This window comes from Fistularia commersonii, chromosome 29 (assembly GCF_037954325.1).
Source record: "Fistularia commersonii isolate RoL2024-O1a breed Wild chromosome 29, RoL_Fcom_v1.0, whole genome shotgun sequence".
In the NCBI taxonomy this organism is placed as follows: Eukaryota; Metazoa; Chordata; class Actinopteri; order Syngnathiformes; family Fistulariidae; genus Fistularia; species Fistularia commersonii.
The window spans coordinates 12382985-12398302 of record NC_141312.1 but is presented as its reverse complement, the minus strand read 5'-3'; the positions used below and the strand labels follow the sequence as shown (position 1 = coordinate 12398302).

Here is a 15318-nt window from a genome sequence, read left to right as displayed (position 1 = left end):
AGGTAGACTATATTCTGTATAGACAATGCAATCTGAAGGAAGTTTGTGACTACAAAAGTGTTTGTAGCTGAGGAGGTTGAATCTGGTGAGGAAAATGAAAGAGGACAAAAGCAGAGCAGAGGACAAAGCAGTGGAAGGTGAAAAGCGAGGGATGTTGTATGGTTTTCACAGAGGCGTTGAGACTCTTGGTGGTCAGGAAGGCCTTCCACATGGCTGCAAAACTGCAGTTAAGGTGATCAAGAAGACAGGTAGGAGAGCACTTGTGCATCATCTGGAAGGAATGCAGAAAAAGGAGACTTGGTCTGAAAAGTCTGAATGGGGGAAGTGCAGGAGAATATACAAAGAAAGATGTTTGCAAAGATAAAGTGGAACACGGAGGAGACATAAGAAAGCAGACGGGAGTACAGTGATCTTTTCACAGTTTTGCTACTTCACGGATTTGCATCGTGCATTGTGTTCTGCATTCTGATTGGCTAAAAAGTCACCCCGCTTCTCCTCTACCTGTGCGTCAATAACGTTGCAGTTTAATATGTACACGTACGTAAAACAGCCTGCCAAATTTACATTACGTACGTGCAAATTCTCTCGCAATTTCGAGTTTCTCTAAAACCCATAATGTTGACGAAACGCTCTGGACAGACAAAAGCACCTGCGGCAGGGCCCAAAAGGCAGCAGAAGATGCTATCTATCGCAGATAAAGTTAAACTTCTGGACATGCAGGAAGGAAGGTAAAAGCAATGCGGCTGTAGGTTGGCATTACGGAATTAATGAATCTTCTGTTCGTTCCATAAAGAAGGAAGAAATAAACATAAGGACGACAGCAGTAATGTATAATAGAGTTTTTTGTTTTTTTTTTAATAATTATTATACAATTAAAGGTTTCTACTTCACGGATTTTGCCTATCACAGGTTCTTTTTGGAACGTAACCCCCGCAAAAAACAAGGGTATACTGTACAGGGAAAGGCAATGCAAGGTAAAGGTAGTGATCGCAAAGGCCAAAAAGATAGGGCGTACGATGACTTGTATGCTCAATTGGACAGTAAGGAGGGAGATAATGATTTATACAGGTTGGCAAAACAGGGAGGTTGAGATAGGAAGGACATGTAGCAGGTTTGGTTATCAAGAAAGAGAGTGAAATGTATTGAAGAGTGCCAGGTGAGTGATGGGAAGTGTACTTTGAAGAGGTGATGTATGAGAAAAATGAAAGAGATCAAAGAGTAGACAAGGTGACTATTGTCAACCGCAAAGTAGCAGAGATTGGAAAAGATTAAGTGAGGAGAACATTGAAGAGGATGAAGAGTGGTAAAGCAGTTTGTCCTGATATACCTGTGGTGGCATGGATGTACTGAGGAGAGGCAGCAATAGCTATTTGAAAGGGTCTTAGAGAGTGAGAAGATGCCTGAGGAATGGGGTGATGGTACCCAATTATAAGAATAAGGAGTGTGTGCAAAATTGCGGGCTAACCATAGAGAAATAAAGTTGAGCCATACAGTGAAGTAATGAGAAAGAATATTAATAATAATGAACCCCTGTGGGGAAATTTGCTCTCTGCAATTAACCCATCATGGATGAACCATTAGTAGTAGGCTGCCATGCCATCCCCCGGCAAAAGGGGAGCAGTTAGGGGTCCATAGTCTTACTCAATAACATTTCAACACAGTAGGAGGAGGTGGGAATTGAACCACGGATGATTGGTTCCAAAGACGATTTACTTTACCTTCTGCACCACACACCCCCTAAACAAGGCTGAGTGCAGACGTCAGCATTGGCAGCAGCAGTATGTATGCAGCTGTATGGTTGCATACCCAGAAAGAGTACTACAGACGCAGCATTAGTTTTAGGATACAGAGAAGGTCAGGGGAGCTGTGTTGTGCCTTTCTAGATCTAGACAAAGCACACGACAGGGTGCCGAGAGATGAACTGTAGTACTGTAGAGGTAAGCGAAACTGGTGCAGGACATGTATGCCAGCTTTGAGACCTGGGGTGATGTGTGTTTTGTAGGTGTGACAGAGAAGTTTAAGATGGAGGTGAGACTACATCAGGGGTAAATCGGCTATAAGCGCCTCCTTGTTTGCAGTGGTGATAGACTGACAGATGAGAGTGGACAGGAATCTCCATGGACTATGATGTTTGCAGATGACATTTTGATCTCTAGTGAGAGATGAGAGCCATGGAACCAGGACCATGAGGCTATAGAGAGTGAAACTAAAGAAGATTTAGGATTTTTAAGTACTTAGGGTCAACAGTCCACTGCAGTGGAGAGAGTAGAAAAGAGGTGAAGAAACACATTCAAGCAGGTTGGAACATTATACATGACAATAGTGAGACCAGAGATTCTCTGTGGTTCAAAGACAGTGCCATTGAAGCAAAGACAGAAATCTAAGTTGGAGATAGCAGAGATGATGAAGATGTAGAAATTCTATTTCAGAGTGATAAGGATGAGTAGGATCAGGAATGAGTCTATCAGAGGGACAGCATGCTTTAGGGAAAGGGATTAGGTGATCGTAAATTGATGGAAAGCTACTAAGGTTGAAACTGCCAGGCAGGAGGCCTCAAGGAAGATCATTCGTCTTGGAACTGAACATTCCTAATTTAATTCCTGTGCTCCTCCTAGCCTGTCAAAGTATTGTTGAACAAGACACCAAATCCCTAACTGTTCCCCTGGCGCTGCTCATGCGGCCACCTACTGCTCGTGGCTTATCCATGATGAGTTAAATGCAGTGGTCGAATTTTGCTAAGGATTGCTGTATGTATAACTGAATACTTTTCTTCTTTCTTCAAAGAAAACATTTATGGATGTAGTAAAAGAGGACATGAATTCAGTTGGTGTAAAATAAGAGGACACGGAGAACAGGGTTACTTGGAGGAGATTGTTTTGCTGCAGCGACCCCTGAAGAAGCAGAAGAAAAGGCTTGGAGCACCCTTTGGACCCGAGAGGATAGCACAAAACTAAACAATTACAATTAAAGTTATTGTTGTGAGGAATATGCAGAGTGTGTAAACAGGTACTTGTACTGCCGGAATGATGCAGGGAGATAGATTTGGAAACTTAAGCTAATGTCTTTTTAATAGTTTCAATACCTGTGGGCCCACGCTATCAAATTCATTGCTGGGCAGCAGAGTAAAATAGATAGTAAAATCTATCTCTTAATAACCAGGCCTTTTATGCTAGTTTTCATGCTTGTTTTGTTGGGGCTACGGGACAAAAGCTATGTGGATACAACATCGGAACATTCCCTGATGTGGTTTAATCAGCTCAGTGTTCACAACATTTTCAGTTTCTGTTACAAACATAATTTCACAACTTCTTTATCCACTTTTTTTTTTTTTTTCTACAGGAAGTATGAAACCTCTTGTACATGTAAAATTCTCAACAGAACTTCCAACATACATCGTCTGAACTGTCGACTGGATCACTTCTTATCTCTTCAAGATGCATCACACATACATCTTTGGGACACAATGGTTTTGAGCTTTATACCTGTGCATGTGGAACCCTGCTGACACATACTGTGCTACCATTAAATCCATAAAAAAGGTATACTTTTTTATGTTATTTTACTTCAACTTATGTCAAATAAATAACATTTAAAAATATAATCCATTTATATATGTCAGATACTTAATTCAGAGGAAACGCCAGCATGACCTAGAAAGAAGGGGGGGGGGATCATAAGCAGGGGTTTTGGTTTCACTTATATTGCTGAGGTTGTGGAAATGATGTACTTTCGAAGCAAACAACTGTAGTGTATTATTTATAATCTCCTTTTGTTATTGAAGTGTATTACACATTTAATTTGTAAATTATTATTGTCAATGTCAGAAATGTGTGTATATCAGTAACAAATAACATACGAAACTGAAATGATTTCATGAATAATTATTAGGGTGCTTCAAAGCCTTGGATCTATTGTTTCCTGTAAGAGATTTATGGCACAATACACATTTTCTACTCAATATATTTGATTTATGAATAATTGCATTTGTTTTTGTTGTTGTTTTTTTTTTTTGTTTTTTTTTTATTCGGTCAAAGTTTGCTGTTATTCTGATGCTTCTGACACCATTTATGATACATACCAGTTTAAAAAATGTGTGTGCTTCAAAATATGAGACCACCTCCTACAGGTGATGAAACTATCAAGAGACATTGCTCGTTTTGGTAATAGGAGAGAAACAACCTTTTGGAATGCTTGTGGTGTGGACCTACAAGGTTTTCTACTGGTCGCCCTCTCCTGCAGTCTGGTCACAGTCAACATTCCCATGGAGACTGGGAATCATTCCTTTGGGCTTCAATTTATGGAGGAACTTAAAATGACATAAAGCATGCTAAATTTTATTTTGGAATTCCCACTTATATGAGCCAGAATTAGAAGAAGCTGGTATCTAGAATACTTAATATAGCCAGCCAAGCTCAAAGTTGGCTAAGATTGGTGACACATTCAGGGCAATATCCTGTCCAGCTTTGGTGTAGCAGCCATCTTTATACCATCTCATTATACAGCTATGCGGGAGCAGGGTAAGTCAAGCACAGAGGCTAGCAAGCTGCACAGATGGTAGCCTTTTTAGGACGAGTGTCTGACAGATATGGAAAAATAGAATTGGACTGATTCCATTCGGATACTTTCCCAAATTTTACTCTCCTCCAATGTCACAAAACATAGCTGAAGAGAGAGTGGCTTTTGGCTTTTTTGTATTGGTATTTTTTTTCCAAAATGTAAATCAAACTTGCATAATAATGCACTCTTCATGTAAGTCCAAAATAAATCTTTCCTTCCTTGAAGAACCCACAATTTTACATCAAAATCATGTGACAGACATGAGTGAGAAGGGGCTAAAGCTGGTGGCCAGTGAAATGGCATAACAAAAGCTAAGAATACAATTCAGACATGTCTATGAAGGTTCTCAGTCATCCAGGTCATGGTTAATTCTGGTCGAAATCTTTTTGTGGCAACTGGATTTGTGGCTATCCTAATTAGGCCTTTGACAAAACAACCTCTCCACAAACGAATGGGTTAGCCACTGCTTTAGGACAGGGATGAAAGTCCACCTACACCTAAAGGACATGGACCATTCTTTTCAAAACACCAATGTACCCATTATTGGCAGAGAAGACAGCTGGTTCGAGAGAGGCTTCAGAGAACTGATTTGGTGAAAACTGAAAAACCATCTGAGAGCAGAGGATGGTGCCTTAGGCACAACCCTTTGCCTCCCTATTACACAGTACAAGAATCCATCCCAAGAAATATCAACTAACACACATGGTTTATCTGTCTCCGAAACACCTCTCTCATTGACATAGTATGACGTCACTACTCCATTTGACCAGATGAAGCCTCTCGGATGAGAGGTTAAAAGTCTCAGGAAGAAACTCATGTCAAGTTGCCACAAAAAGATTTTGACCAGAATCATTCACACACATTTATCCCATTTTTCCTTATTCAGGAAATTCAATATGCCATGTTACAGTTGATAATGTAGCAGTAGAAAGCAATTCTTCTTGGTAGAAATGTAGCAAAAGTGAGTTTGAACTGCATGAGCACATAGTAAAATTGTTTTCAAATCATTCAAAGACAATAATCAGACAATAACAGCGAGTGGTCACTGTGAGTAATGGAGATGTTTTAATAGTGTCATTTTTATGTACGATAAACTCAGGAACCTATTGATGAAAAATCTGCCCTATTGATTCACCAGACTGAAATATCTTCAAAGCTACTGCGTGCATTTTTGTTTGTGTATTTTTGGATTTGCCTTTTGTTTTTTATATTTTTTCAACATTTTTTTTATCTTGAAGAGCATTACAATTTCAAGAGAATGACTTTCATACATTCTTTTTTTAATTTGTTTGGGTTTTTTTTTGGAGGAAGGGAGTTGTTTTTTTACATTGTCCTCCTGCAGGCTAATGAGGCGTATAAAGTGTTGAAGTTAAATGAGAAAGTTGTATCAATGGCACTTTGACGATTAATGGAAGAATTGTTTGCCATGATCTCTTCAAAAACAAGATGACATACTAATCTTTTGATGCTGCACCCCAGACCTCAAAATCGACTTGTGGCTCATAGCTTAGTATGGTGCTTTTTTCCTGCACATCAGAAGCATAGAATATGATTATGATTATTATTATTATTGTTATTATTATTATGGCTAGGAGATGTGTTTTGTTCCATTTTGTCCATCGGAATATACGTCATGGCTATCCATGAATTATGGTGGCGAACACATACGTAAGTTGTGAAAAACAGATGTATTGTTGACAATAAAAAAAAACAAAAAACAATGAAACAAGGTCGGTGCAAGTATATAAAGTGTGGGAAGGAAATAAATAATCTTGTAGCTCCTGATCATGAGTTACAAAGTTTGTTCATGAATGAATCAAAAGCTGGGGATATGTTTTATCGTGTACCCAATAAATGATTTAAATATATTCATATATAAATATATATATATATGTGTGTGAGTGTGCGTGAGTGTGTGTGTGTTTGTGTAATGTGATACTGTGAATAATTAAGATCTTGGAGATCTCGGACATACAGCAGATATACAACATTCAATAATCATCTGTCATTACATTTATTCATTTCAGTATATGGTGGAAAAATTGGAAGATATTTCCTCATGATAGTCATCAAAAAGGAGATAATGGTCAAGAGTAAATGATTTTTTACCACATTTTTAATCCTCTTTGAGGGTTTAATACGTAATATCACCCTGACCTAAACATCAGGTCCCTTGGTGCCTTTGAGCCTACAGGTTACAACTACATTACATATTCTGGGTGAAATTGGCTAAAATTGAAATCATGTTTTGACTCCAGTGAGTCTATGTCAAGTTTTGATCTAAATCTTTCAAAGGAGCAGTTATGCTTGAAAGCTATGCTTCAATTCTCTTGAAGCAGCAGTTTGTTTTTTTCCCTCTGTGTCTGCAAGTTTCCATGACGGATATTGAATGTTCCTGTGTGGTTCATAAAAAAGGAAAACTTGTGCTGCTGTCAAATGTTTAGACAAACTTTACCTTGGATTCTTTAAGGATCAATTCACGCAAAAATTACTATTTCATCAATATGTAGATCCCGTTAATGCTAGGAAACATCAGGTAAAGTTTATTTGTCCACAGACTTCTAAAATGTCCCATTTGAAAAGCATGCATGTGTCCATGTGTGTGTGTGTGTGTGTGTGTGTGTGTGTGTGTGTGTGTGTGTGTGTATACACATATAGTAAGTAGATATATCAGAAGCTTTTATGATGAATAATGAGCTGTGTTAAGTGAAATAATTTATCTTTTTTTTGTTATAACTTCCTCTATATTTAATTCTACTTCAATTTTTCTGAAATGTTAGTGCTTATGACTGGTAGCAAAGTCAGAAGACAGTGAGTAGAATAACTTGTTTGCAGATATTTTACTGTATTAAACAACTTTTAACTTTTCTTTTTAATTTTTCATTTTGTGTTATGTTTATTGAATTTTGCAGCTTGATGTACAGTTTATGTATCTTAAACTAACAAAATGCTGACAAAGAGGCAGTCGTCCTTTGTTCACAGAATCCACAACACCTCTTTCTGGAGGGCACATGATACTTTGAAGACTTTTGTTGGGTTCGGTGATAATATTGTTAACTAAAAGAAACCCATGGTGGAATATCAAACATGTTTTTGCAAACATTACTTCAGGTTCAAAAAATGTGAATCATCTTACTAGCCCAAAATAGAACATCTTCCTTTCCCTGTTTTGTTGTGATGTATTACATACAAAGATAATGAAGTTCAATAACTTGGTAGAAACACTGGTAGAGTCAGTCAGTCTACCAGTGTCCAATAGGTTATACTTTGAAAACTGACCATGCGCCGATTTCCTGCTCAACCTTATGTTAAAAAGGCCCAGAGGAGGCACAGTTGAGAGTTACTACAAATATGTGTTAGCGGCTTGTCATGGAGTATCATGAAAAATGACCGAAGAGGACCTGATCACCTTCACTGGACTGCGCGGAGCGGGAACAACTCTGGCAGATCCTCAAATATATGTGCATTTATATACTTCTACAATTGTATTGTGTAAAACTTAAGCCATGTCAAATATTGCCTTGATCAATTGGCACAAGAACACTGTTTAAGCTAACATGCAAATAGCAAAGGGATGTACAATAACAATTCCCATCATGAGCTACTGAGAACCTTTCATAGAAATGAATGAAATGGCTTTGTGTCTCGTTCTCTGAAACAACCCTTTGACACATTCCGTACAAAGTTTTGGCATGCAAGCTCTTGATTAGAGTACTGTAAAATAATGAGCATAATCACAGTGATTGATGGCAAAATCTTAATAATTTATTAAGTGCATTTTACTGTAATATAAATAAGTGTAAAATTCATAAAATTTAATTAAGTCCAACTCATGGTGTCGGACTTACATGCCAGCAGATATGGAGGATAAATTCATTTTGCATTTTCTTCCCCAGTTGTTGAGACATATATGCTGTTAACGGTTTTGTTTCTAAGAAGCCGTAATGCTAGAATGCAATTAGACTGGATATCTTGTGATATCCAGTGTAATTGATTTGTGAAGATATAAATTCCCATTTTTCTTTAACCCAAGATAATAGGACAAAGAATACATTTAATCTAAGAGGTTTTACAGGACTTCAAATTTAAAATTGTATGTTCTGCTCTGAAGGATTTCTTCTATGTTTAAGTCTTAGAAAGAGTGGTTGATTTACACATTTTGAGGGCACACACACACACACACACACACACACACACACACACACACACACACACACACACATTTTTAAGGTAAGTAGGTTGATTAGTTGATTATAATGAAAACCCTTTGCAACAACTTTCACAATAAAAAATTCAAAGGAACATATCTCGTACAGAACTTGCTGTCATGTGACACCACATGCAGTGGGACACCCAATAACTGCTAAATGACCTATGGGCTTCAAACTCTATCTCCTCCTGGCCACAGGAATAGCAAGAGTATTATTTTTGTAGATAAATATTCCTGATAATATTATAAAAACATTTTTTATGACTGTACAGCTTTTGTATAAGAACAGCCGGTAAGGTGTTTAAGTGTTTTTGCTTGACCTCCACTGTGCTGTGTGTTACTTTTTTATGCATTTACTATCACATTTATTAAATGGAGAGATGTGAGTTAACTGTGTTCCCCTTTTCTTACAATAGAAAGAATATGATATATATATATTTATGAAAAGTAATAACCTGTAAAAACAACAATTCTTCTACCACTTTACATTAGACTTTACATCTTCACTATGTGTACAAGCAGAAAAATGTATATATATATATATATATATATATATATATATATATATATATATATATATATATATATATATATATACATATAACTGAATTGCTCCTAACTACTGACAATTAATAAAAAGTAATACTTAATACTTAAAAGTAATATCATTTAAGGTACCATGACAATGGTCATTTTTGCCTGCAGGTAGAGGACTCAGCAGTATTTTGACACACATTATCAGTTAATGCTTGATTGAACTGATAAACAGGGTTCCTGCCCTAATTGTTCATCGGAGGGAATTTTGAATGTTCCCTTGTACAATTTAATGAGCTTTCGGTTTTGTTTGTTTTTCACAACCCTTTAATTGCAAGACCTAGAAGTAACCTTGCATCCATTTCGCTTACAAGAAAAAAATATTTGCTTTCTGATTTGCTATAGATAGGTAAGAGCACTTTGTCAAGCAGAAGATATCCTCTCATGAATTCAGATGATATAATGAGATGGATTCATTAAAGGTGATTATGGTAATTTTCCCATGAATATAGCCTTACGCTTCACTTCAAACAGCAATGATGCTGAAACTAGTGATACTTGGTAAAAGGTAAAGTTAATTGTAAAATGCTCTTTACACTTATTTATGCAGTTCTTGAAAGAGCAAGACGATGCTGCAGATGAGGGCTGAGGAAAAATGGCACAGACTATTCATTTAACCTAATTGTGAGGCTTCTATACAGGAAATACTTCCCCAGCCACCAGTATTTGCGGCTTTTAGTAGTTCACATCATGCTGACATCTGCAATTGTTTATCGTCCTTTGCAAAAGAGAAACACAAAAGGCCATTTGCCATTCGGGATGTGCAGTGATTACTGCATGTCAAGTTGGCCCAAACAGAAGGCAGAGAAGGTAGGAATCAAGTCCTGATGGACTATTTAATCATTCCTAGCCCCAAATTGCTTGAGTTTCCAAAGACAAGAGTACCAATTGGTCAATTCAAAAAAAGGGTCAGGTTTGCTGACAACTCAAGGCAAAGCATACTCTTGCAACCTCAGACCTACTGCCAACTCTGGCTTTTCCTATCAGGCACAGAGAGTTGGCAAGAAGGAGCTTTTTGTGAAAGTAAATAATAAATAGAGAATGGATTGATAATGTTTGTTAGTAGAATGCTAGTAGGCCATATGTGACTTTTTTTGTAAACCAAAGAGACTACAGATGGATGATTAATGCCCTCTGGATTTATTTGTTTCCCATTTAAGACAAGTTTGTGCAAACTAATAATTTTATGGTATTCATGTAGGCTTGCCATTCAAAAATGATTAGATTCATAATATCATAACTATTCATACGGTAGAATGAAAAATGCACAGAATTATTTGCAGTGTCAACATGTCCTGAAGTCTCATTGGACTGGCAGACACATTGAGTGATAATTAATTAGAACAACATAATGAGGAAAACTAATTGATGAAGTAAAATGATCTTTTTTTTTATTTCTAAGATGTTTAAGTTGGCACATTTGAACTACGGCCCTGTGGCAACTGATTTTCTTTGCATTAAAACTACAGAAAACAAAATACAGATTTAAAAATGATACATAATCATTCAAAATATAAATATAAATACATAAAGATGGTGATATTGTGGCTTTTCAACAATAAAATAAGGGCTGAGGCATAGAGGAGTTCGGCTCTTTAATTTGAAACACCAACAAAATACAACTGGAAACCTGAACATCCGGGATCATCTAAATATAGCCATTGAAAGGCCTGGGCGGCCCCCTTCAACCCGAAGGGCATACGAAGAAATTCGAATTGGCCAAACGGGGTGATCACCGCGGTCTTGGGCACATCCTTCGCGTGTACAGTTACCTGGTGATAACTGCGCACCAGGTCGACCTTGGCAAAGATGGTGGCACCCGACAACCGCACGGAGAAATCCTGGATGTGGGGAATGGGGTAACGGTTGCCCATGGTCATGTTGTACAACCTGCGATAGTCGCCACATGGATGCCAAGACCCGTCGGCCCTTTGGAACCATGTGAAGTGGGGAGGCCCACAGACTGTTAGACCGCCTCACGATCCCCAAACGCTCCACGGTAGCAAACTCCTCCCGAGCAGTTGCTTGTTTGGCAGCGTCCAGGCGCCTAGGCCCCACAAAAACTGGCGGCCTCACAGTGGGGATAAAATGCTCCACTTTGTGTCTCAGTGAGCCGGTGGAAAATGTGGGCGTCGTCAGCGACAGAAAATCCGCCAACCAGCGATGATAAACATCCCCTGAAACCAAAAAATTGGCGTGTGCATGTGACCCAAACCGCTCTGTCTCTCAGGGATAGGTGGCAAAAGACAATGCGTCAATGAGGCGGCGGTTTGCGATGTCCACTAACAGGCCGTTGGCGCACAGAAAGTCCATGCCAATAATGGGCGGCGATCACAAACTCCCACTCAAAATGGCGGCCATCAAAGCAAACTGACAACGACCGTGAACCGAAGGTGTCTATGGCGGACCCGTTCGCAGCACTCACCAGTGGTCCGCTGCCTCTAGCCCACATGTCCTCCCTTGTCGGTGGAATCAGGCTCTTCTGCGATCCAGAGTCAACCAGGAACCTGAGCCCGGCCATGGAGTCCTTGACGAACAGCTGTGGGCAACCGCCGGCGCCCACATCACGTTTGTGATGTTGGGCGAGAAGGACTGGCTATTAGTCTCCGCCAGTTCCAAACTGTTCCCAAAAAGTTGGGAGTATTGAATTGTCCAAAATGCCTTGGTATGCTGAAACTTTCAGAGTTCCTTTCACTGGAACTAAGGGGCCAAAAAACAAGCCCATACCATAGTCCGCCCTCCACCAAACTTCACACTTGGCAGAATGCAGCCAGACAAGAACTGTTCTCCTGACAACCGCCAAGCCCAGACCCATCCATCAGATTGCCAGATGGAGACTCCAGACAAGGCTTGCGAGAGATCCACTACTCTCGAGTCCAGTGTCGGCATGCTTTACACCACTGCGTCCCACACTTTGCATTGCACTTGGCGATGTGCGGCTGGAATGCACTGAGCTCCTCAGAGCCGCCCATTCTTTCACAAACAATAAAAACAAAGTTCATGGCTAGGTGCCTGATTTTATACACCTGTGGCCATGGAAATGATTGGAACACCTGATTCCCATTATTTGGAGGGGTGAGCCAATAGTTTTGTCCATATAGTGTATATATATCCCAAAATAGCTTAATGAACTACCAGAATGGTTGTCATAGAAGGTCTTTTTCTTTCATTTATTCATTCATGAATATGTTCGCATTTACATCTCGCATCACAAAGAAATTAGAGCCAACAATGTAAAAGCAGGATGGAGACACTACAGAAAATCATATTTATACACAAGAAGATATACAAAGAAATTAAGCTTTTAATAAATTGAACAGGTTTTTATGTTCATTTAAAGTCTGTTTGACATCTAATGGAAATTGAATGAATTAATCTATTCCCAAATACTCAGCTACACATGTATAGCTAACAAGACCAAAAGCCTCAAGAAGTTAAAGTAGATTGAAATTTCATTCTATCAATAGATTGCGCAATTCTGCCATTCTGCCAGACTGCCGAAATTCCGTTTTTTGTTCTCCCCAACTCCAGTTCCTCCAGAGTTCTGCAACGGATAACACTTTACACAGTCCTTTAATAACTCCACCGGCAGAACCTAAGATTAACTTAGAAATAGCTTCTCCTCGATAAATATACCCATAACGTGGCCCCTCATGACCTATCTGACCAGCTTCTTAATATGGGATACAGTTGCTCTGTATCCATCTTGAGCTCACAACTCTCTGGTATCAGAAATGCTCTCTCTCAGTTTAAGTCAATGTCTCCAAGTGCTATGTATATATATACATATATACATATATATATATATATATATACATATATATATATTGTGTTTAGAAAGGCAGCCACGAATGAAATGTAATATCAAAAGTATTTGTATTAGCAGAAGTAGTAGTAGTAATAGTGTAATATATGTTGTAGTGTATCTAAGTCTAAATTTGTGTCTCTCTTAAAACCTGATGTTCAATTACAGTGGGAAGATTTCAAGAAACGCGAAACATGAAATGAAATAAATGGTTACAAGTGATCAGTCTTGGTAACTTTTGCAATGATACTCGACAGGTTTGGCGCCAAAGAACAGCAAGCCACTAAGCCTACAACAATACCAATTCCAAACCGGCGTGAGAAAAAGATCTCTCAACTCAGGCAAGAGCTGCAGACACTAAGGAGCCAGTTCAGGAAGGCGAGTGACGATGCGAAGGAAGCCTTGGCAGAACTGAGGGGTGTGGTAACGGTTACCCTCCGTTGGGGCGAGTGGCACAGGAAGAGGGGCAAGGAGAGGGCTTGCAAGCGCAGTGCCTTCATTCCGAACCCTTTTGGATTTTCAAGGAAGTTGCTAGGAGAGAAACGCAGTGGTCAGCTTTCATGTCTGAAGGAAGACATCAACCACCCCATAAGCAATACATACAGCGACAGCATGAGAGACCAAGACCTTGTCCACTGTGAAGACCTTGTATGCTCATCTGAACCCCTCACCTTGTTTGACATCAATGCACCTCCCCTGTTATCAGGGCAGCATCTGCACCAGGCCTAAGCGGAGTTCGCTACAAGGTCTTCAAACAGTGCCCCCGCCTGCTGGAGCGCCTGTGGAAGATCTTCAGAGCGACCTGGAAAAAAGGAAAGGTACCCCAACAGTGGAAGTACGCAGAGGGAGTATTGATTCCCAAGGAAGAGAACTCAAAAGACGTCGAACAGTTCAGATCAATTTCCCCTCTCAGTGTAGAGTTCAAGGCCTTCTTCAAGATTCCCATCACCTGATGAGATGTCTGCTGAAGAACACCCACATCGAGACCTCTGTGCAGAAGGGAGGAGTCTCAGGGTGTATTGAGCACACTGGTGTAGTGATCCAGCTCATTCGTGAAGTGAGAGTGAGCAGGGGTGATCTGGCAGTACTTTGGGTGGACCTTGCCAATGCTTATGGGTCAATTCCACATTAGTTGGTGGAATCCCTGAGCAAATATCATGTCCAAGAAAAGGTGCGCATCCTCATCCTCGACTATTACGACAATTTTAGTCTGAGGGTGTCCTCTGTTGCCTCGACATCTGATTGGCACCGTCTGGAGAATGGCAGTAGCACCGGCTGCACAATCTCTGTGTCCCTGTTCGCCCTCGCCATGAATGGATCTGGTACCCAAAAGCCACCGATCAGAGTATTCATGGATGATCTCATGGTAACCACAACATCTGTGCCCGGATGCAGATGACTCCTGCAAGGTCTTGATCGACTCATCACTTGGGCAAGAAGGAGCTTCAGGCCCAAAAAGTCCAGGTCCTTGGTCTTGAGGAAGGGGAGGGTGACAGATAGCTTCTGATTCAGCCTGGGTGATGCCACTATTCCATCCGTGTCCGAGAAACCAGTGAAGAGCCTCGGAAAGCTCTCCCCCAGCAATCAGAAGGACGCTGAGCAGCCAGCGCCAATCTCAACAAGTGGCTTTCTGCTGTTGACAAATCTGGACTGCCCGGGAAATTCAAGGCCTGGATCTATCAGCACAGCATCCTGCCTCGTCTCCTGTGGCCACTGCTGATGTATGAAATCCCAGTTACAACCGTGGAGGGCTTTGAGAGGAAGATCAACGAGTACCTGCGCAAGTGGCTGGGCCTGCCACGGAGTCTGAGCAATATTGCTCTGTTTGGACACAGGACCAAGCACCTACTACCTTCCAGCAGTGTCACAGAGGGGTTCAAGGCCAGAGAAGTCCTACTCTACAGAGACTCCGCTGATGGGAAAGTATCCTCAGCAGATGTGGAGGTTCGCACAGGTAGAAAGTGGCAAGCCCAAGACGCTGTGGAAAGATCCAAGGCAAGGCTGCAGCACAGTAACTTAGCGGTTACCGTGACCACAGGTCGGGCAGGGCGGGGCAGCAACCCTAAGCCTCGCTACAGCAGGGCCAAAGGGAAGGAGAAGTGCAGGCTCATTCAAGATGAGGTTCAAGCAGAAACGGAAGAGGCTCGCTTCA

The 15318-nt window shown here is 40.3% G+C and overlaps 1 protein-coding gene across 5 annotated transcripts in view; it reads left to right on the top strand.

Annotated features, from left to right (window-relative positions):
- Positions 1–7197, top strand: part of LOC147217007 (VPS10 domain-containing receptor SorCS1-like) — a 249876-nt gene extending 242679 nt beyond the window's left edge. For 3 of the 5 annotated variants that reach the window (XM_086176923.1, XM_086176922.1, XM_086176926.1), the window contains one exon: positions 3340–7197. In XM_086176923.1, the coding sequence (XP_086033049.1) occupies positions 3340–3401 (62 nt within the window). In that variant the 3' untranslated portion in view covers positions 3402–7197. The remainder of the gene's footprint in view (positions 1–3339) is intronic. The other 2 variants (XR_015109043.1, XM_086176924.1) reach the window with 2 other exon arrangements.
- The last annotated feature ends 8121 nt before the right edge of the window (positions 7198–15318 follow it).